General features: G+C 48.8%; 2 protein-coding genes across 2 annotated transcripts in view; one reads left to right on the forward strand and one right to left on the reverse strand.

Annotated features, from left to right (window-relative positions):
* LHPP (phospholysine phosphohistidine inorganic pyrophosphate phosphatase) overlaps positions 1–10,149 on the forward strand; it is an 82,254-nt gene extending 72,105 nt beyond the window's left edge. Inside the window, exon 7 of the mRNA XM_032695104.1 lies at positions 7,957–10,149. Coding sequence (XP_032550995.1) covers positions 7,957–8,047 — 91 coding nt within the window. The 3' untranslated portion in view covers positions 8,048–10,149. The remainder of the gene's footprint in view (positions 1–7,956) is intronic.
* A 1,220-nt stretch (positions 10,150–11,369) lies between these two features.
* The window catches only part of FAM53B (family with sequence similarity 53 member B), a 47,061-nt gene continuing 36,708 nt past the window's right edge, over positions 11,370–21,722 (reverse strand). Inside the window, exon 5 of the mRNA XM_032695187.1 lies at positions 11,370–14,879. Within this exon, the coding sequence (XP_032551078.1) occupies positions 14,550–14,879 (330 nt within the window). The 3' untranslated portion in view covers positions 11,370–14,549. The remainder of the gene's footprint in view (positions 14,880–21,722) is intronic.

Below are 21,722 nucleotides of genomic sequence, written 5' to 3' on the forward strand. Positions count from 1 at the left end.
GCTGCCCAGATGCCGGAACACCAGTGCTCTGCTTGTTTAAATATTTGTTCAGACCAGCTTGACTTTCCAATGCGTTTTTCCATAAGGGATTTTGGAGGTAGGGGAAAGAAGTCAGTGCTAATAAAATCCCATGCTCTGGTGTACTCACATGAGAGCATTCAGCCAGCAGTACCCTCTGTCCCGACAGCATCACGTCTCCACGTCGCCGTCCTGCCTTCCTTCATACCTGTTTCTTATAAGTGTGTGGATGGATCTATATATGTCCTCTCCACAGAATTTCAGGACTTTTAACATCCACAGCTCTTAATCTGGCTTGTTCACATGTGCTGTGTTTCCTGAGGGAGAAAATAAATAGGAATGGGTGGAGGAAAACAGCTGCTGTCATCCACTTCCTCAGCGCTGTGTGTTCCATGACTGGTTGGTGCCCTGCACCCTGCAGAAATGGCAGGAACTGGGATTATCCAAGGGTTGACTTACAATCACCATGACTAAATGTCATGCCTGTGAATACAGAAAAACACTTGTACAGAAAACACTTGTGCTGACCCTCTCCCAAGCTTTACATGTAATGTCCATGGAAGTTTGCTACTGCCAGCCTCCAGCTTGTGATCTGTTCTGATCGCTTCTGATCCTTTAACTTCTTTACTTTTGTCAAAGTCCCACTTGCTCTCCCTGAACCACTTCATATATATGGTTACAATCCCCATTTTCAGTCTCCTCCCTGGCTCCCCAGGGTGATGTCCTGCACCAGATCTTGGCAAGTGCCCATTTAAAAAGACCTGCTGGAAAAGCTGGTGGAGCAAAGTGCAGCAGGCACACCAAGCACTGCTCATGCACCTATTTCAGTCCTATCAGTGCTCTCAGCATCCCCTTCTAAGGAATTGTGTGTCTGAGCTCACTGGTTAAAGCATCATCATGCAGCCAACTGATTAGGAACAAGCAAATTACCACAACACTTCAAATTAAATTTTCAGCTCATGTATGTTTGAAAAGTGCAAGTGTTCACCCCAGGAAATGCCTTGAAATTCAGAAAAACAAGGATATGGCGAATGGCAACCTTCCAGTACCTAAAGAGGCTCCAAGATAGCTGAAGGGAGACTTTTCAAAAAGGCATGGAGTGACAGGACAAGGGGGAATGGCTTCAAAGTGCCAGAGGACAGGGTTAGATGGGATATTAGAAAGAAATTCTTCCCTGTGAGGGTGGTGAGGCCCTGGCACAGGTTGCCCAGAGAAGCTGTGGCTGTCCAATCCCTGGAATTGTCCAAGGCCAGGCTGCACAGGGCTTGGAGCAACCTGGGATAGTGGGAGGTGTCCATGGCAGGGAGTGGAATGAGAAGAGCTTTAAGGTCCTTTCCAACCCAAACCATTCTGTGATTTCCAGCATTTTTGTTTTATTTTGGTTTTGGGTAATCTATGCAGAAATATAACTCCCTGTGCCCTCAATCTCACTGTTTTCCAGTATGTTGAGAAACATTGCCTGGAGAAGTGCTGTACTTCAGCTGGTTTATTCTGCTCAGTTAAAACTGCAGCAGTTTAACATAAATGGGAATGATGAAGTCGCAAGCCCACAGACTTCCTTCAGGTGTCAGCAAACAATTTGACTGTTAATATCTACCTGTTTGTGGATGCTTAAATTTGAATTAGGCACAATTAAACACAATTAGCTGTGTGTGCAATTCTAGGAGGCAAGAGAGGAGCAGTGGAGGATGCTGGTTTGCTCTGACATGGGTTTGCTTTGCTTGGAGACATGTTGAGCAGGAGGAGATGGCATGGCAAGGTCATCTCTAGGGGCTTCCTGCAGCCACAGAGAAGGCATCTTTGGCTGATGGTTTGTGGTTGGAAGCTTCTGTGGGTGGTGCACACCTTTCCAAGCAAAAAAATCTTCCCAAAAGAAAGCAGCAAAGCAAAGGAAGGTGCTTTATGAGGACAGACCTTCTGCTCTGACTCACAGCAGCTCTCCAAAATCCAGTTTTTTAACCACAAAAGCCTCCCTTCTTATCCCAGGGAGATCTGTCTGTGACATGATAGTGATCCAGATATGGTCTTCCCTGGAGTTCTGGGACCTGCTCCAGCCCTGGGTGCTGTTGGTGGCTTTGGTGCAGGTTTGTCTCTCATTGTCCTGTCAGGAAATGTGTTCCACAGCCATCCCTCAGCTGCCCATCTAACAGTGAGCTGTTAGTCACTGTGTTTTATCTGGGTTTTCAGTGCCAAATGATTAAATTGCATGTTTCAAGAAAAAGAGAGGGTTTCACTCATGGCACCGAGTCTAATTATTGCATCTGTCCAAAGCAACAAGCAAAGGTTACAGTGTCTGTTTGCATTCCTCTTAAAGAAAACCTTGTTAAACTCTGTCTTGCATATTTTACAGCTATAGTAAGAGCCCCTGAAGAATATACTGTCAGGAGAAACAGTTTCAGGCTTTTTTATCTCATTTTATGGAGCAGGAGTGTGTGCTGGTTAATCAGGGAGTTAGTGGGAAGTCTGAATGGTGACACAGAGGTGCCTTGTACAAACAGAGGGCAAGTTTGTGGGATGGAGTTTGCTGACAGAAAGTGGAGCTGCTGGGAAGGTCAGTGATCGTGGGACACAGAGTTATGGATCAGCCAAATGACTGCAGCACTGTGCACTGGAATGCGAGATCATTTGTCTTTTTATAATTAACTTTGGTGCCTTGCTTTGGCCCTGCGTGGTGTTTTTCCTACCCACCCCAATTTTCAAAGGATTATGTAAAAGCTAATTTTAACCTGTGACACTGATCATGTGTCGATCAATCCCCCCCATCTGCTCTCGTTCTCTGAAGTCAAGTTTCAGCAGGTCTCAGACTGACCTGGATTCTGGGGCTGTTTCCATCCCTGTGGCCATGACTATCCATGTCAGCTACCTCCACTCAGACTTTTATCTGTTAAATATTTTGTCCATGCAGTAATCCAGCTGTTTCCTTTTTGTCCTCCATATGTTTTGTTGGAAATGAGCACAAGTGAGGCGCTGAGGAAGTAATTCCAACCGGTACATGAAGTTTTCTAGGACAGCACGACATGAAGGTCTGGAGCTCAGACAACCCTTCCTTGCTCCTGGTGGGATGGTTGGCTCCCAGCTCACAGGACACCTCAGCACCCAAGTCCAATCCCCTTTGCAGAAATTCTTCCCCTTTAAAATGCCATTAGAACTGTCTGACAGCACCATCCAGTCCTCGCCTTGACCCGCAGTCTAAAACTGGAATCCCATCTGGTGTGGGAAACAAAAGAATTAACTAAAAGTCTGTGGTTTTTGGGTCATCTTTTTACGTTGTCTCTTCTCCCTGTATTTCCTCCATTTGCTTCCAAGACCCCCAATAGTTCCTGCAAAGGACCAGGAGGGCCAGCGTAGATGCCTTTATCCCTCACAGATGTTCAGCTGCATCTGGGTGAACCATTGCAGAAAATGACACTGAAGTTAGGGCAATTCAAGACCATCCCTGATAGCTGAGTCTAGGTAGGGAATCTGGCTTGTCAGAACAGGCTTATCCAAGTGGAAATCTGACCCAGACAGTAAGTGAACCTTCTGATTGTTGCAACAGCTGATTTTTCACAGCACATTGTGATGTGGGGTTTGGTTTCATGCTTCACCAGCAGTAATCCATCGATTTTTGCCAGTCAGTAGTTCTGACACTGGACTTTCCCTGATAGCTGGAGCTTCTCTTACCAAGTAAAGAGTTAAAATAGCAGAGCCAGTTTCCTGCATCCCCCTGCTGCTTCCTTGATGTCTCTCAGCAAAGCATTGATCTGAACTAACCAGTTTAGTATGAGCACGGGGTCTGGCTCAGAGCTGCTCAGCTGCTGCAGCCCTGACAGTGATAAATGGTCCCTGGGAGAGGAGGATGTTTAGTCATCTCCTGAGGATTTGATAGACATGAGTAACTACCGAGCCTCAAGACCCCTGTCTGAGTTGCATCATGTTAAAGATGCTTCATATCGTTCATGTGTGGTGAGGTACCAGTCGTTTTGGATGGTTTTGGCTTTTCTTTTGAAGGACATACTCTCTTAACATCACCCTGAGCGCAGATCATGTGTCTGCACAGGCACTGAAGAGGACCACCCTGGATTTTGGAGGGATCCTGTGCTAGTCTGCTTCTTTCCCTGACCCCTTCATACCCCAGCAAAGTAGCCACCAAGGGGCAATGCAGCAGTGCAGTGCCACATTCCACAGTGCCGTGGCCAACGTGGGCTGGAAAATGTTCCTTGTTTGTGCACATCCGGGCTGGGGTGCTCGGCCACTCCAAGGAGTCCTGCTTTACTGGAGAGTGTTTCCCAAGGCTGTAGTTGATTTTTCACAAGCAAGTTTGTGCACTGGCCAAGACTGCTGACAGCTCAATGTTCAGCTGCAGTATATAATTTTCTGTCATTTTGATTTATGTTCTTCCCTGCAACCAGAGTCCCACGTGAGAAAAAAAATCGGAAGGAGTCTATCCTAAAGTTAGCTCAGTGCTAACTTCTTCAACTGACCTAGCAAATTAAAGATATTTTTAGATGGTTTTTTTTTATTTATTTATGGAAGATGAAAGAGAAAAGTATTAAAAAATAACCTCTGCTGTCAGTTCTGTGACCTGCAGTTGTGATGTCTGCCAGGCAATGCGAAGGGTCATTGTCACTGAGAGAGAAGCAAAGCTGGAACTGTGAGACCAAGATCTGCTCTTGGCTGAAGTTTCCACCTGCACTTGATGACCCTGTCCAGGGAGGCTCTGATGCACCAAAGCAATGCCCAGGACATCAGGGCCAAGCTCCAGAGCAGTGCTTCACTTCAGGGGATCTTAAAACTCTCAGCATCTGGGGGTTTCTCCTGGGAAAAAGCCCAAATTCCCCAGGGAAGAGGCCGGTGTAGAGCCACGGTCTCTGCTCCCTCTAGACAGCAGAAGAAGGGCTCATCCTCCAGCATCTTGGGTGTGCCCGGAGGCTTCATGGCACAGCTCTCTCTTCTGCCTCACTTCTGGCACCCAGACTTGGGCTCCTGAACTGTTTTGCTACACTTGGAGCTTTGCTTCTTGGCATTAGTGTTTGGGGCTTATTGCTTGCAGTTTCCTTTCCATGGATGCTTAAAAGAGGGAGAGGGGGGAACAAACCATCGCTGGGCTGTTTGCGTAAGCTACAAAGCGTCTGTGAGACAAAGGAAGGGACCACATGAAACAGCGCTTGGGGTGACACTGACAGGGAGAAAAGCTCCACTCACAGCCCCAGGAAAAGGCAAGAGAGCAGGGAAGTGTGTTTATCCCAGCTCTCTGCTTTCCTACAGAGTTCAGACAGTTTTTATTTATTGCGTTTCCCCCCACGTAGCAGCGATGAGCACATAGGTAATCTAAGACATATGACATGGCTCAAAAGGAGAGCTCCCAAATGGGCTGTGGGCTGAAATGAAGCTCACTTCCTAGCCCAGGGGTAGGGATTGCTGGTGAGGGGACAGGGAGGTGCTACAGGGCTGTCACAGGAGGGAAGCAGGGTCCTGGCTGGAGCACCTGCAGCACTTCTGGGCTCTGCTATGCACCCTGTCTGCTTTAAGGAAGACATCTACTTGATAAGGGCTGCATATTCCTCTCATTTTCTTCTGGATAACACCAGTAAAGTATTAGCAAAATGATTGAAACCCTTGTGTTGTGAGCAAGCCTGTCTGTCTGCAGCATGGGCAGCAGAAGAGGATTGTAGGGTGCCCAGCTGTAACCCTGAAGGGTATTGGACTGTGAAGCAGAAGGGAAAGAATGAGACTTGGATCAATAACAGGGGTGCAGCAGATAGAAATAAAGGCTGTGTCTACCCTAAAGGTCCCAGAGGGCATTTGGGCAATGCACCAGGGTGAACTTGGAGCTCCCCTGAGCTAAGGTGGGTTTTATTATTAACCTCAGTGGAGCCAGGAGTTAGTGGCTGGCCAGTCTGTGTATTGTGATCCCATGGTATTTGGGAAATGGATAAAAATACCTTATTTCATATATATTTATATCTCTCTCTATATATATATATATACACACACATATACACACACCCCACACACACCCCTTTCACAGGACACATCAAGCGTATACAGGGCCTTTCCTTGATGGCTGGCATTTAGCAGCTGAGTTACAGATGGATTTCTGTGTAGTCAGCACAGATAATAATCACAAAAATCCTTTTAATAGATCAGAGAGTGCTGTGGAATTGAAAATTTCTTTTAGAAGCATTCATTTTGAGCAGTTCTTAAATTTTTCTCCTAATGTATAAGCTAGGAAAAAAACATTTTTCAGGGGGTAAAATGGAAAGAAGTTTTATTCATCATTCTATTTAGATCTCCACTCAAATTAAAGATAAGTGACAAGAAGTGGATGTTTTACTATACTCCCAAAGTTATTTCTGTATTCATAAAAGCCACTTGGTTAAATCAGGGGTGAGCACTGATGATCCTCAAAGGGATAGGTACACACTGGATTTTTACTTGTTTTACGTTTGAAGGGGTTTTTTCCATCGTATATTACAACTTTACCTTCAGCAATCTAAATTCTTTTTCAGTTGAGGAAAACCTAAAAGCCATCATAATTACTCTTCTCATTGCACCCTAGCCCTGTAACAAGGCAGAATTTGGATATTTAAAGATGCATCTGCTCCTTAAATAAGACGCTCTTATGACAGCCAGCCCCAGTGCATGGAGCCATCATCCTGATGCCAGACATGGCTTTGCAAGTGGCACAAGGAAAGCTGAATATCAGCTGAAAATACAAAAATATATTATTTTTCCTAGTTGCACACTGTAACTTTGCAGCAAGTAAACCCTCGAGCAGCATGGGCTCTTGAAAGAGGCCGTGCCTTTGTGAGGAGCTCATGTGCTTGGACATGAGGAGTGCGGCTGAAAAAGGAGCAGAAAGGAAATAGCCCTGGGGAGCTTCAGTGCTGGGACTGAAGAAATGGTTTGATACTTGTACAGACAAGTGCTCACCAAACTCTGCACGTCGTAAATAATCATCTCCCTGTCTCCCATGCATCCGATGGGAAAAGCATCTTCCCCACTGAGGCACTGTGCTAAATAAAGGTTTGCCCTTCGTGGGGAGTGGGAGAGGTGGGAGGTGGACATTCAGGCTCTCGTCTCATTCCCAAAGGAAAGTCATTAAGCATACAAAATACATATGTTTTCTCTTCAGCAGCTGTTGGGTTTCTCAGCCCAAGAGCCATAACAGGACCACGAAGTTTGGAAAATTTCTGCCTCCCACATCTGCCCCACTCCCCACCAGCAGTGCTGCTGAATCAGCGAAATGGGGTTGTGCATCTGCGCCTCGTTAGGACAGTACTGCTAATTAAGTCACTGGCAAAAAATGGCTTCAAGCCTCTCTGCTTTGGGGTGGTGACTCACTGTGGAGGGTGAGTCTCAGCCTTGTGCTGGTGGTGTCTCAAAACTCCACTGTTGCATTTACAAGCAGATGGTGGTCCTGCAAAATGAAAACCTGGCAGAACCCTCCTTTTCACCTTTCATATCTCTAGGTTGGAAGCGAATTCTTCTTTTCTTTACCTCTTTCTAGAGAAAAAACATGGGGGAATAATTATTTGCAGCTTGTAAGGTCCTAGGCTTGCAGTGAAGTGTCCTTACACTGATCCCTGTCTGCTACTGCTCTTGCCTGAGTGAAGAGGTGCCATGTCAAATGTAGTGCATTGATTTGGATTAGTTCATTAACTAATTGGAGATTCTCTTCCAATCGAGGCTTTGCAAAGCTTTGCCCAGCTCAGTGGCACAAGGACATAGGATCTACCTGGGCATGTGGGAAAGATCTGGCTGTGGGGGAGAGAAGGGGAAAAGGGGAAAAAAACAGAAGAGGAAGGAATGTGAACTTTAGGCTCACCTGAGGGTGCTCCATTGGGGGTCACCTGGGTGCTGCCCTGGGCTGTGTGAGCAGCAGGAGAGCCAGGGACATGGGAGCTGTTTGGGAGCCTGCCCTTGCTCAGCTGTGTCCTTCTGTACCCTTTGCAGACCTTCAGATGAAAACCACCCCGACGTGAAGCCTGACGCCTACGTGAACAACCTGGCTGAAGCAGTCGACATCATCCTCCAGGAGATGTAAAACCAACCAGCAGGAACAGGGATGAGTCCTCGTGTGCATCCCCTCCATGGAACCGCTTCATCCTCTCCCACCTCCACCTCACCTTAACAAACTCAGGCCCAGCCTGGCCTGGGGTGGTGAGCACCCGCTTTCCTAAATATTCCATGTAATGGTCCTAAAATGATCTACTGACCTCATCCAAGGGAACACCAAACCCGCTGTCTTGAATGTTCTCCTCTTGGTGCCTGTGAGGAGCCTCCTCCTCCTCTGGGTGATTCCTGGGGGGGGCTGTTCCCCCTTTAACTCTTCGCCCATGCCGGGTACCCAGCCTGGAGGTGAGAAACAGGGAACCCAGCATGCCCTCACTAAGAGACTTACCTGTTTAACCCATCTGTACTGTGCCTTTTGAGGTGCCTGAGATGGGATGGAGGATGTCCTTGAGGGGTGATGGAGGCCACCAAGCCCTGGTGGGGGCTCTGTGGGGTCCTGTGTGTGCCTTGGGTGGCACAAAAGCCCTGGGGAGGGGGGACACCCCTGGATCCAAGCCAGTAAACATGGTTCTGGTAGGATTAGCCTGTCTGGAACAACCATGGGTTAAGGCATGGGAATGTGGTAATGCTGTGACACGTTAGGGAGTATCTGTGCTGTCCTGTCAGGAATAAACCCCGTCCTTTGGATCTGGCCAATTTGTCCTTGTGTTCAGTGGGATCAGCACTGGCAGGGATGTTTACAGGATCTGAAATGCTTTTTCCTAGCTGGAATAAGCTGGAAGCGACCATGGGACTGATGGGCTTTGCCTTCCCTCCATCCACAAGCAGACATGGCTGTGTGGGAGGGAATGTAGGTTTCCTACCTCTTCCCAATAAAATCCTGAACATGCAGCCAAGGGCTCCCCTGTGCCAGGGAGCTGTTGGTGTTGAGTCCCACACAGGCCCAGCTTGAGAGGGATTTTTCACAAGGGCATGGAATAACAGGACAAAGGGGAATGGCTTTAAAAAGGGTAGGTTTAAGTTGGATGTTGGGAAGAAATTCTTCCCTGTGAGGGTGGTGAGGCCCTGGCACAGGTTGCCCAGAGAAGCCGTGGCTGCCCCATCCCTGGAGGTGTCCAAGGCCAGGTTGGATGGAGCTTGGAGCAACCTGGGACAGTGGAAGGTGTCCCTGCCCATGGCAGGGGGTGGAACAAAATGGTCTTTGAGGTCTCTTCCAGCCCAAACCATTCTGTGATTCTCTGTACTCACTGAAGATCCCCTGGGACTGATCCTGCACCAGCACCACGTGCCTGCCAAGAATCTGCCACATCAGTTTAGCTCCAGCTCAGCCCCATCCTGCTGCCAGGAGCTCTCAGCATGTGCAGGGCTGCCAAGTGGTGCTCCATGGAGCAGGGGCAGCCACGAGATTTGCCTTTTCTCTTCTAACCACAATAAGGGTTTCTAAAAGGAGCTGCTTCCTGCTTCCAGGCACTGCAGCTCTCCAGCACATCCCCAGGGTTTTCAGTTTCTCTCCCCCATCAGTTTTGCAGTACAGGTGTTGCAGCCTGTGTGGTAACACCTGTCCATTCTGCACGTGGCAAGAGCGTGGCTGGGACAGGGGCTCAAAATGGGTGAAAGAATTAAAGATTAGGGGTTGCTCCGTCACATCCTCTGCCCACCCTCACCGACACTTGGCAGTGTTTGCAAGGGTCACCTTTTAGAGGCAAAAGTCCCCTTTTAATCATCACGTCAGCAGCTCTGCACCCTCTTGGGCTCTGGGCAAGACTTTTTGGGCTTTAAGCTGCTTCAGACCTCCCATGGGACCATGGTCAGGTGTGTAATTCTGTTTGTGTTACGTATATTTATATGTAATGTGCTGGCCAGTGCCTGCATTCAGCCACTGCTTCCTGCATCTGCAAGCAGGAGGTAAATGATAATGCCAGATCCAGCAGTCTCAACAGCTGAAGAAGACCCTGCTTGCTGAAGGACACCAAAGTGATTCTCCTTGTTTCTGGAGCAGCCTGTGAGTGTTGGAACACTTGTTTTTCAGAGCTACCAGCTGGCCCCTGAGCTGCAGGGCACCCCTTGGGGACGGCAGGGGAAAGCGGGCTGGGAATTAAATTCTAATAAAATAAACTACATCTGGGAATATGACCTTAGTGCAATTTTTTGGTCTGTTTTTGTATCTTTTATCCTCTGGATAGTGGTACAGCCAGAGGACGTGGTACTGTCAGCACCCACACACACGGAAGGATGCCATAAACCCTGGTTGAACATTTGGGCTGTGACGGATCACTGAGAATTTCTTTTTTATCCCCTAATTCTTCCTTTTTTGTTCTATTATACTAAGCCTATCACTTCAATCTGATTAAGTTTAGGCAGATAAACATCCTGCCATCTGTCATGAAACTTTTTATACTGTTTGCTTGCTGGAGGAAGGACAGCCGTTTTCCTTTTTGGATTATAAAGGGGAGATATCACCCTGTTTCCTCAAGTATTTATTTAACACCCCTGTGTGCCCTTGCCCTGCTGTCAGCTCTGGCCTTGCCTGAGTTTAGGGGTGGGACATTGAGTTTAGGAGTGGGACATTAGCTCTGTCCTTAAACACAAAGAATAAGATGCTACTTGGCACTTAAATTTGCATTTTGTTGTTATATTTTCAGCATTTCGTTATTGTATTTTCAGCTGTATTACAACTAAGTGACAGCCAGGGTCAGGCTGGGGGGACAATGGGAGACAACCCACGCCACAGTGGGATGTATCGTGTCTGCCTGCATGTGAGTATCACAAAATGTCCATTTTCCAGTGCAAGCCATGGCTGGGAACTCCTTCCTATTTCTAACACAGACACCCCGATGGAGGGTCCCAGCTGGGGGATTTGCCAACACACACACATTTTTGGGACACCCCCTCCCAGCACCCATGGAGATGGCTAAGGGGGTGCAGCCAGACCCCCTCTGGGAGAGGAGAGGAGGAGACTCCTGCCCCATCAAACTGCAGCCAGTGCCACAACCTGGCTGCCACATCCCCGAGGGGCAGCAGTGTCCCCGAACCCCTCGACCCCACATCACAGAGAGGCGAGACACCGGCCGGGGGTTATTGAACCAGGAAGCTTTATTTACACAGTAAAAGTAACAAGCAATTTCCTGAGATTGAGCTGCTCTAGTGCAATCAAGTCATGGAGGGGGTGGGAACGTGCAGCCTCCTCGCCGGCCCGCGCAGGGGGCACCTCGGGCAGCCCCTCCCCGGGGACACGCGCGTCCCGCGGCGCTTGTGCAATTTTGCCAGCGAGACTTGGCTGCTACAGGTCATAGCTTCAGAAGGCTTTGTTTTTTATTTTTCTTCTCATCCTTTTTTAATTTTTTTTTTTTTTTAATTTGGCCGTCCTCTTCTTTTCGCTTTCTTGAAAACACCAAACTCAGACACGCCGGAAAGCACTTCTACAATCCTAGAACATCCTACGTCAGTCTGTTCGCCTGGGCAGCCAGGAGCTTTAAACAATGCACTTGAAACACGAATTTATTGGCCAAACAGGCTATGCTAGAACGTAAAAAAATTACAATCTATTTTACAAACACTTCTTTTTGTTGGTTTTTGTTGTTGTTGTTGTTGTTGTTTTAAATGTACTCTTTCATAGAACTGGCTCAAAGAGCTACATCTGCAAACACACAGCAGACTCCCGTGTGCCTGCTAAGACTTTTTGTGTTAAAATCCTATTTTTTCAGGATGATTGCTGCTGACACAGCTTTGCTGTCATCCTAAAACAGTGGCTGCCCAGACTGTGTCACACCTTGGACAAGCCATCGGGTCTCTTCACAATAATAAGCCTGTTTTAGCTACCTAGCAAGGAATAACATCCTTTCTCTGCATATTACTTTAACATCACATTCTGGCAGCCGGCAGGGATTTGTCGGGGGGGAGTTGGAGGGTTACCAAAGCATCTGTGTAATAGGTGAAGTCCTTTACAAACCAAGAGCAGGACTCCCAGGGGGATGCCCTGCTCTCCCACTGCGGGCGTAGGGGACGGATCTCCTGACGCCAGGGAGCAACGCCACTTCTGACTTTACAATCAACAGGATGTCCCCTGAATCTGAGGCACATACTATATTATATTTAATATTTTTTAATTACTTTATTTATATATATATTTATATATATATAAATCCACAAACGTTTTACCTCTACAGAGAGAGAGAGAGAGAGAGAGAGAGAGAAAAGAAATTTAAAAAGTAAGGCTTTCTTAAACTGAGAATAAGTACATGAAATCATACAAACCCAACAAGAAACACCCAGCAGAACACCACCGTGGCCTCAAAACTGTCGCTAACTGTAGTCTGTGCCTACGCCAACGTGCCCAGTATAAGGCCATGACTCATTGGAGAAGCGTTTTTAGTAAGGCAAACAGGTTGTGCTGTATGTAAACTGAATGCTACGGCTACGTCCAGTACAGCTGGATCGTGGTCCATTGGCCACCTTCCCACACTGGAGGGTTAGCATGGCACCAGGAGCAGCCCTTGGAAAGAAAACAGAAGCCCTTAGGAATTCCCCCAGTGATGCACATGCAAGAGCCCACCCGGGGCTCTGCGGCAGCAGCCGGACACGGATTTGGGTGACTTTGCCCCTTTTCGGCCAGCTGAGGAGGTGCCTGTGGCCAGCAGGAGCTGTGTGCCCCAGGACTGGGACGTGTCAGTGGTGGGAAGGATGGATGGAGCATCAGGAAGACTCAAAGCCAAGAACTGTGCCGTGGGGGTGACCCTGCAGGGGCACAGACAGAGGGGCAGCAACCTGGGAAAACACTGGCATGGCTGGACCCTCCCAAAATGTCTGAGACCAGCAGCGTCTTCCACAACAGGAGGGCTAAAAATTAACCCACGGTGTATTTTCTTCTAAGTGATGCGTCAAGCAACACTTAAAAGAGCTGGAGGGTTCCCCAAAATGAAAAGGCATCCCTGTCATCCCCTCCTCAAATACCTGGGGCTGGTCCTGCTTTCCTGGAGGGAGCAAAATTTCTGGGGTGCCAGGACAGAGATAAGAGCTAATGGGTTCCACTGTGGTGAGAGATGCCACACGTATCCCAAACCACTGCAGAAAAAAGTGCACTAACAACCAGAAATGGTGAATGAAACCTGTACCAGCAGCTCTCAGTCTTTCTGAGTTATGGACCCTCAAAGCACTGCCAACAGGGGTGCTGAACCCCATAAAAAATGCCATGTCTTCAATTGCTGTTGGTATCCATGATTTTTTTCCTTTCTCGCTTTTGCAACGCTCGGGAAGTGAACCCTGAGCTTGAAGGAACCTGCAGAGGATGCTGTAAGCCACTCGTACAGACTCCCTAGAGCTTTAAACAAACAAACAAAAGAAAAAACAAAGGGAGAAAAAAATATATATGTCCTTCTAAACCTGTTAGCAAGTGGACAGCTTATTTTTAGCAAAGAGAATTCGTATTGTAAAAAACAGAATGGTCACCATTTTATCTGTGCTTAAAAAAAGGCACAGGAAGAGGAAAAGCTTTCAGTGCTGCTACCTGGATTTTCAGCCTTTTGCCAGCTGACTTTGTCAAGTAACCCCGCCGTGACGTGCCTTGGGCACACAGCCCTTCACAGTAAAGCCAAAAAAAGAGGGTGGCAGCCGTGCCCTGGGTAGCAAAGAGGGCACAGCTGCTGATAAATGGGTAAACAGCCCAGCCCCAACAGGGTGATGGGAACCCAAGCGAGGGTGGCACCGAGCCTGAGTGGGGCTGTTTCCCAACAGGGTTGAGAGAGGGGGCTGGGAATTAAAAAAACAGGGAAGAAAGGCATTTGAGTATCCCCAGGCAGCACCCGGCAAGAGCTGCTGTGGACACCACCCCACATGAGCCAGGGGTCCCTTTAATTCCTCGTCAGGAAAACTAAAAAAAAAAAATATATATATATATATAAAAAAAAAACCCCACAGTAAAAATCCAGCTCTTGCCATCATTAAATTTAAGCAAAAGACTTCACTTGTGATTTCCTTCTCACGGCACTGCCAGGGACACGGGGAGAGAGGGGGTGCTGGGGCTGCACGGGATGTGGCGGGAGCAAAGGAGCCACAGCCACGTCGGCAGTAGCCACCAGCCAGTGCTCGGATTGCAAATCTCAATATTCTGGTTTCCCCCCACTTTTTCCAGCCCCAGGGGTGGTGGTTTCTCCTTGTGCATCCTTTTTCTGAACTAGCACAGGTGGGACCCAGGGGAGCATGGCCAGCTCCATCAGCTCCAACCCTGTCCTGGGAAAAGCCATTTACTCGCTAATGGCGAGATTTTGGCAATCCCTGTGCCTGGTTTTCCTATCGGACAGGCACTTTCCTCCGACTTGGCTGATCTCTGGCTACAGTAGTTACAAAGAATTTCAAGATTTACACACGCATGCACACAAATTGCTCTAAATACCTGATGAAATTTTGGCAAAGCTGCTTTGTCCCCTCCAGCTGGCAGGAGGGGGAGCAGTGACAGGACCCCGCAAACCACGGCGAGGAGCCCTCCAGGGCTCTGCTGGCAGCCCCCCGACACCGGGGCGAGAGGACCCGCTCCCTCCTCAGTTGTTCTCGATCTGCTCGATGTCGATCTCGCCGTCCAGCTGGAAGAGGCTCTCAGCGCCTGTCCCGCTGCTCCGCCAGGTCACCCTGTCCTCCTCCTTCCCGCCGCCCTCCTCCTCCTCCTCGCAGGAGAGGTCATCCCTGCTGGCCCGGGGGTCCTCGGGCTGCGGGCGCGGCGGCTCCGGCACCGGGGTGCAGGCGGGGGTCCTGCCCGGCATCACCTCGGGGGAGCGGGGGGCTGCGCTCCAGGGCGGGGGGCCGGGGGGCCGCTGGGAGCCCTCCTCGGCCGCGGCGCTAAGGCAGGTAAGGCTGTTGAAAGTCTGGCGGTTCTACAAAGGCAAGGGGAGAGAGGCAGCTGAGTCAGGTGTGGGGACAGGGAACGGGGGCAATCCTGAAGCTGGGCTGGGATAGAAGTTACACCAGGTGAGCTGAGGGTACTCCCGACCCCATTCCGACCCCATCCCAAATCTGAGCCCTCCCATCCCAACAGAAAGCAAGAAGAGCAGCAGAAACACTCGCAGCCAGCTGGTCCCCAGGAGGTGAGCAGACACTGCAAACCCCCATCTCCCCATCCTTGGCAGGTCCTGCACCTCTTCTATCCCTGCAATGGGTGATGGCATCAAAACTACCCCCAGCATGCTCTGGATCAGTTACATGATCATCTCCACCCCACACATCTCCTGGCTGCATGTTTAAGGCAGTACAGAACTCGCCAAAAATAAATGAACATCAGCTCAATAAATCCAAGGTACTTATGCTGAGTTCCCACTGCCCCAGGAGGAGCTGGCCACTGCCCAAGCTGGGAGAACCTACATTTCACATGGCCTTCAGTCTATGAAACCTTCAAATACCTGAAAGCCCCAAGCCAGTGTGAAAAAATAGGCATTTGCCCTCTAAATATGCAACTTCAGTTCCCCACGTCATCCTTCTCATATTTTTTAAATCCCAGCCGTGCCTCTCCATGAGGTCTGTCTTCTGGGTGCTGAACATGCAACAGCTTCAAGCAGAGATCTGCACGCTGTGGTTAATGGACAACTCTGTAATTACCACTGGAGGCGGCCTGAGGACATAGGAGAAATATTTTCTAAGTACTTAAAAAAATTTGCAAGCATATTTCCAACGGTGATTTAGGTACTTGAAAAGCCTAAGTCTCCTGAAAGTCAACAGCCCTCTCAGAAGTGCAAATCCTTTCTACAAACAAAACTCTGGCACTTTCAGGAATGTTAATTTTTCTCCTTCTTGACTGAGTTCATCTCCTGGTTCCGTCGCTTCCCAGGGCTTGGTACTCATGCACAGACATGCCGAGCTGCTCCAGGTGGGATAGAGCATCCTGAGAGGATGGGAGATGCTCTGCAGTGCTTCAGAGAGGGAGATGAGTGATCCCTGTAGTGATGAATAATGAAGGATGCAGCCTGGAGAGCAACTAAAAAGGTCCATGGCACATTCTTCCCATCCAAAGGAAAAGTATTTCCAAGCCTGGACATGTCTTGGAGAACAGCCATGAAGATACCTGACTTTCAGGGAAATTTTGCATTTTATGGGACTTTGGCAAGACAATGAAGCTGACAGCCTCATTTTCCCTGTTCACATCCACACATGCTGCAACCCAAGCCTTGAGTTACTCCAGCTACTATTTCTGCCTTCCCTGCAAGAGGATGGAAAACCCTTCTGATGGTCCTGGTGCTCCCAGCGCTGCTGCAGCTGCTGGTGGAAGAAGGCCACGTGCAGGTGACACAGGTCTGACAGCTCGGAAAGCAAGTTTTTATAGGTACTGGCTGCCACAAAATCCCTCACCTCACCTTCCCAGCAGCTGGGTCAGAAGAGTCCCCCCAGGATGGTGATCACCAAGCCAGCATTCCGTGAGCTGGCTGTGGAGCTGCGGTGGATCAGCCACCACCGTCAATGCGGCGTCTGTTCTCAGCCCATCAGGAGTTCTTTACTCATTTTTTATTTATTGGGTGAATTTAGCACGTGCTGAAGTGCTGAGCTGGCAAAACTGGGCAGTCAAACCCTGTACTGACATCGGCCAAGGAGCAAGTTTGGTGGCACAATGCAGCACTTGTTCGCTATGGCAGGCAGCCCTGGGCCCCTTCCGAGCCCTCCCACAACCTTGGCCTTCACTGCCAGACAGAAAGGGGTAGCAGGCACCTCAAATGCTGTTGGTCTCAGGGAAACCATGGGAATCCAGATACCCTCCTGGATCTGACACAGGTGGCTTTTGAGAGATTTCTGCCCATCCTGACTTCACTCAGAGAGCATCTGTAATGTAACTTACACCCAAACCCCCTTTGCCAACCACAATGACCCATTTTTGACCATTTGAGGTGCTGGCTTTTCTTCTCCCCAACTCTCCCCAAAGGTGCTGCAATCCAGCATGCTGGGCAGTACCTCAGGAAAAGAAATGAGATATTTCTAATGCAAGGACCTGAAAAATCATTTAAAAATACAAATAACAAATGCTCGGCCTCTGGAATGAGCTGCAGGGTGTTCCAGAGCAAAGCCCTTCTTGCATGCTGGTTCCCAAACTCTGGCTATGTCTCCATCCCACAGGGTCTCGTGATGCTCCACTCTGTGCAGGGACCAAGGCTACAATCTGGGAGGGCCATAGGAGCCGACTCACCCCCCATATCCATCCTTTTCCACAGGTTTCTGCTACCTTTGAACATGTGTCTCCATCAGGGACAGGGGCTGGTGGCTGCAGCTGCAGCCCTGAGAGCAAGCAAGCTGGAGAAATCCCTAGCAAAATTCCTTCATATGACTCTTCCCCTGGTAAAAAAGCCAGCTGTGAGCTTTTCCCTAGAACACATCCCTGCAAACACGGTGGGTCTACCAGAGTAAGTATCAGCAGGACTGTGATCCCTGTGGCGATCACGGCTATTGCTCAAAACACCTTTCTTCTCTTCCACCCTGCCAGGTGATTGCTGCAATTTTCCCGGGAAAGGTGTAACACTCCAAGCTGTCAGCACCACCAGCCCTACCTCCCAAGCTGTCATCACCTCCTGTTGGCTCACTGGGCTACAGTTGCTTCAGAAAGCTGAAAATAACCCGGTGCCAGAAGGGAAGGGGGGAAGCGGGTGGTGAGCAGTGCTGCTCCATGCGGGAACGATGTGCCTCTGCCAGCCCTCCCGAGCCAACAAAGTCACCTCCACTGGGGGATTCTCTGCCTGGCTCAAGTTTAAATCACTCTCCTAGGCAAAATTCTCCTGTAAAACACTTTCAGCCTGCGTTGTTATCTTTATATCATTATATATAAATGCTTTGGTCGTTTGCATCACAGTAAATCCTACCTGGCATTTGTGCCAGGGAAAACGCTCATCTGTGCTGCCAAGGAGGAGGGTCAGGTGCTGGAGAGTGGAAAATGAAACTGGAAAATGGGTTTCCTTTGGTTTTGAAGCTCTGTAGAACTTCATAATAGCAGCTGGTGTGATTCAGGCCATGCACAGACACACACACACACACACACATCACTCAGGTTCAGTGCTCTCCACTGCTCTTAAGGTACCCAGAATCTTCTCCAGCTTCATCCCCAGGCTGGTTTCCCAGTGAGTGGGAAGGGGAGGGAGATGGAGAGGGAGCAGCAGCAGGAATGGCTCAGCCTTGAGGCTCCAATAACCAGCTCTCCCTTTATAACCAAAAAGCATCTCAGCAGTTTTGCCGACAGGTCCAGGCTGCAGCACAGGCACTGGGGCCGTGCTCTGGCCAAGCACGTTATGAGCTCAGTGAAGCCCCAGAGAGGTCTCACCAGGACCTCACTTGCTGCAGTTTGGACTCCCCAAAAAGAGGGAGACACAGCTGCCTTCCCCCCAGGAGCACCAGTGACCGCTGCCACGTGCAGCTTCCAAGATCAACATTGCCATCGGGAGGAGGTCGGGGGTCTTACACATACCCTGTCCTCCCACAGAAGGAGCCTCAGAGCGATGAGGTGTTGGGAAAGAAATGACTGAAATACCTGAGGAAGGAAAACACCGGAGGCAGTGATGGGGTGTGTGAAAAGCAAACAGAGCCCGTGTGCCTAGCGCAGAGCAGAGCTGGGTTATACGTGGTGTTGCCACGTCAGGGAGATCAGACTCATCCACTATTTCATTTAATTTTTAAATTTTATCTATGGAGGCATTGAGTAATTCATAAGCACCTTCCTTCATCAGGCTGAGGTGCTGCAGAATGTGCCTGCAGCAGCAGCCCCAGTACAGAGGGGATGGCTCCCTGCCCTGCTCACGGTGGGTACCAAAATCCTGCTCTGGTTTTCCATATCTGCCTTCCCAGCTCTTCCCTTTTCATCCACTAAAGAACAATATTTACTCAGCTCCAGTCCTCATTTTGCAATAACAGGCACCAGTGCTTACTTGGTGCACTGGAAGTCTACAGCTTTAGCAAATAATTTTGCTTTTATTCTGTTTGGTGTGAAAAACAGTTTTCACAAGTAGGCTCTGAAATATCTATTATCCTACCAAGTCACTTCACACCACAGTATTAAACAAACAAAAAAAAGAGCAAGAAAGAGGCTTTAGTATTGTCATTAGTATTGACACTGCCTTTGGAGCCTGTGGAGATAATTTGGTTTTACTCATGGATTTGATCTTGTCTTTGGAGATCTGTAGCTGCCCCAGTGACAGTGAGGATGTCCAGGGAGATTCCAGAAGTGCAAAAGAAAAAGCTGTTATATGACCCACCAACAGGAATCCTTCTGGTGCTACAGAGCCCCAGGAAGATGTTGGAGAGATGAATCCCAGAAATCTGGAGAAATACAGCAGGCACAGAAATGCACGGAATCGGAGAGCAGGGAACACTCCAGGACTCAACTGTCCCACCCATGTGCAACATCTCTCAGCATCCCACACGTGGGGACTCAGTCCCAGGGCAACCCCCCAGCCCATTCCTATTCATAATAATAATTGGAGGAAATCCTCATTTCCTGCCTAGAACAAATATTTTCCCTAACAGACACCGAACCCTTTGCTATGAGCTGGAGAAATCCATCTGCTCAGACAGGTTATCATTTGCTCAGCCAACCCCATGAGTGATCACTGTGCATTTATTTCCAAGTTGCCCTTCACAGCCTTTCACAGCCTCCCTGCCTTCTCCTCTGCATCCCAAGAGGCTGTGGTAGGGTACTCTGGAGCAGTGCAGGACCCCCATGTCAACACACTTGATGCTGCTGAAAGCCCAGTGGGGATGGTGGTAGCAGGCCTGGGATGCTCTGCTGATGATGCTGTTGCACTGCCATGGATTTAAGTGGAGTGGTTCTGGCATGAGCAATGGTGACCCTGTCTCTGGCTCATCCCCAGAGATGGCAAAACTTCAGGATTTGGAGTGGCTCATCTTTGGGGAAATTCAGTGGTGTTGGTAATTCGACTTGTGCCAAGTCAGGATGAAACATCACTAATACAAATTTTTTAATTTTTTTAACCACATTTGTTGAGAACCTCAGCCCTATTCCATTTTCATACTATTCACATAATTTCCAGCATAAAAGTAATATTTCTATTATGCCACTGCAGTCTCACTTCAAGCCCTGAATGATAAGGCAAGACCTCATGAAAATCATAACCAAACTTCATGTCACTGTTGCAGCAGCACCAAAGAGGGACTATCAGCAAGTAAAGAGATGAAATCATGTTGTGGATGACCATAAACCCAGAGTTTATGGAAATGAGGTACTGCAGTGTGTAAATCTGGGACATCAAACACGAGGCAGGAGGTGCAGGGGGGCACCTAATCCCAAATAATTCCTGTGCCAGCATCATCTCCCACAACACACCCAGGGCTTAGCCTACAGCAACTGATTTCAGGTGATAGTGGCTGCCTGCTTTTCCCCAGGCATTAAATTAATGTCAAGTTGGATTAAAAATGTGAGGGGAGTGAGGAATCTGGAGTCATGTACCTGTCCATACTCCCAGGACACCTGCACCCACGGCCACATCCAGGACCTGGTATCCTACAAATCCAGTGCAGACCCGAAATACACCTCACTTTTCTGACACAGTCTCCACTTTGGGCTGACTCTGAGCACCTTTCTCTTGAAAGGAAAAATGAAGTGCCCTTATTCATTTATCTATCTATCTATTTATTATTATTATTATTATTTATTTATTTATTTATTTATTTATTTAGAATCTGAAATGCTTTGTGTCCCTGAGACACCCTGATAAGAGTTTTGCAAGACAAGAGGTTCCCAAATAACTGCTCTGATCATCACTACTGAAACTTTGCATTGAAAATATATTTTCTGCAAACTCACCAGCTGCTCGGGAGGTCACAGCCACAATTCCCTGTGCCCAGAAGAGCCATTCCCACAGCTGCACTGGGCTTAGCCACGAATCTGAAATCTGCACCCTGCTCCAGCCTTTGAATGCCTCCAAAATCCTCCAGCAGAAGATGTGATCAATGAAGCATCTTTGAGGGGAGAAAAACCCAACCACCATCTGCAAATCCTGCCACCACCGCATCCACCTGAGCTTTGGGGAGGGAGCAGTGAGCCTGGAAATCTCCTGGAGTGCTGGGTTTTGGGTGGCTTTTTTTTTTTAAACCAGCATGAAAAATTACTTTTGGCTTTTTTGAGCCAAAATGCCACTTTGGAGCATGCCAACTAATTCAAGGATGAGTCTCTGTGATTTCTAAAAACTGTTTTTCAGGGTCACGCAGTGTATGAGCCCGGGGGCTGGAGGGTTAAACAGCACGTGGTGAATCAGATGTGCATCCTCGGGATACAATTGGATTTTGTCTGTGATTGGGACAGACACTGTCAAGCTTTGTTTGTGTTCCCAGCCCTGTCCTCCCATGTGAGTGCAAACAACGGTGCAACACCCAAGCCCACACCTTGGAACTCATGGTGGGATAGAAATGGGAGCAGGGGATGCAACCAGGAACAGGGGATGGAACAGGATGGAACTGGGAGAGACCTTAGAGCACCTTCCAGTATCTAAATGGGCTACAAGAGAGCAGGAAAGGGACTTTTGACAAGGGCATGGAGCAACAGGACAAGGGAGAATGGCTTCAGACTGTCAGAGAGCAGGGTTAGATGGGATATTAGGTGGAAATCATGAGGGTGGTGAGGCCCTGGCACAGGTTGCCCAGAGAAGCTGTGGCTGCCCCATCCCTGGAAGTGTCCAAGGCCAGGTTGGATGGGGCTTGGAGCAACCTGGGATAGTGGAAGGTGTCCCTGCCCACGGCAG

This window comes from Chiroxiphia lanceolata, chromosome 8 (genome assembly GCF_009829145.1).
Source record: "Chiroxiphia lanceolata isolate bChiLan1 chromosome 8, bChiLan1.pri, whole genome shotgun sequence".
In the NCBI taxonomy this organism is placed as follows: Eukaryota; Metazoa; Chordata; class Aves; order Passeriformes; family Pipridae; genus Chiroxiphia; species Chiroxiphia lanceolata.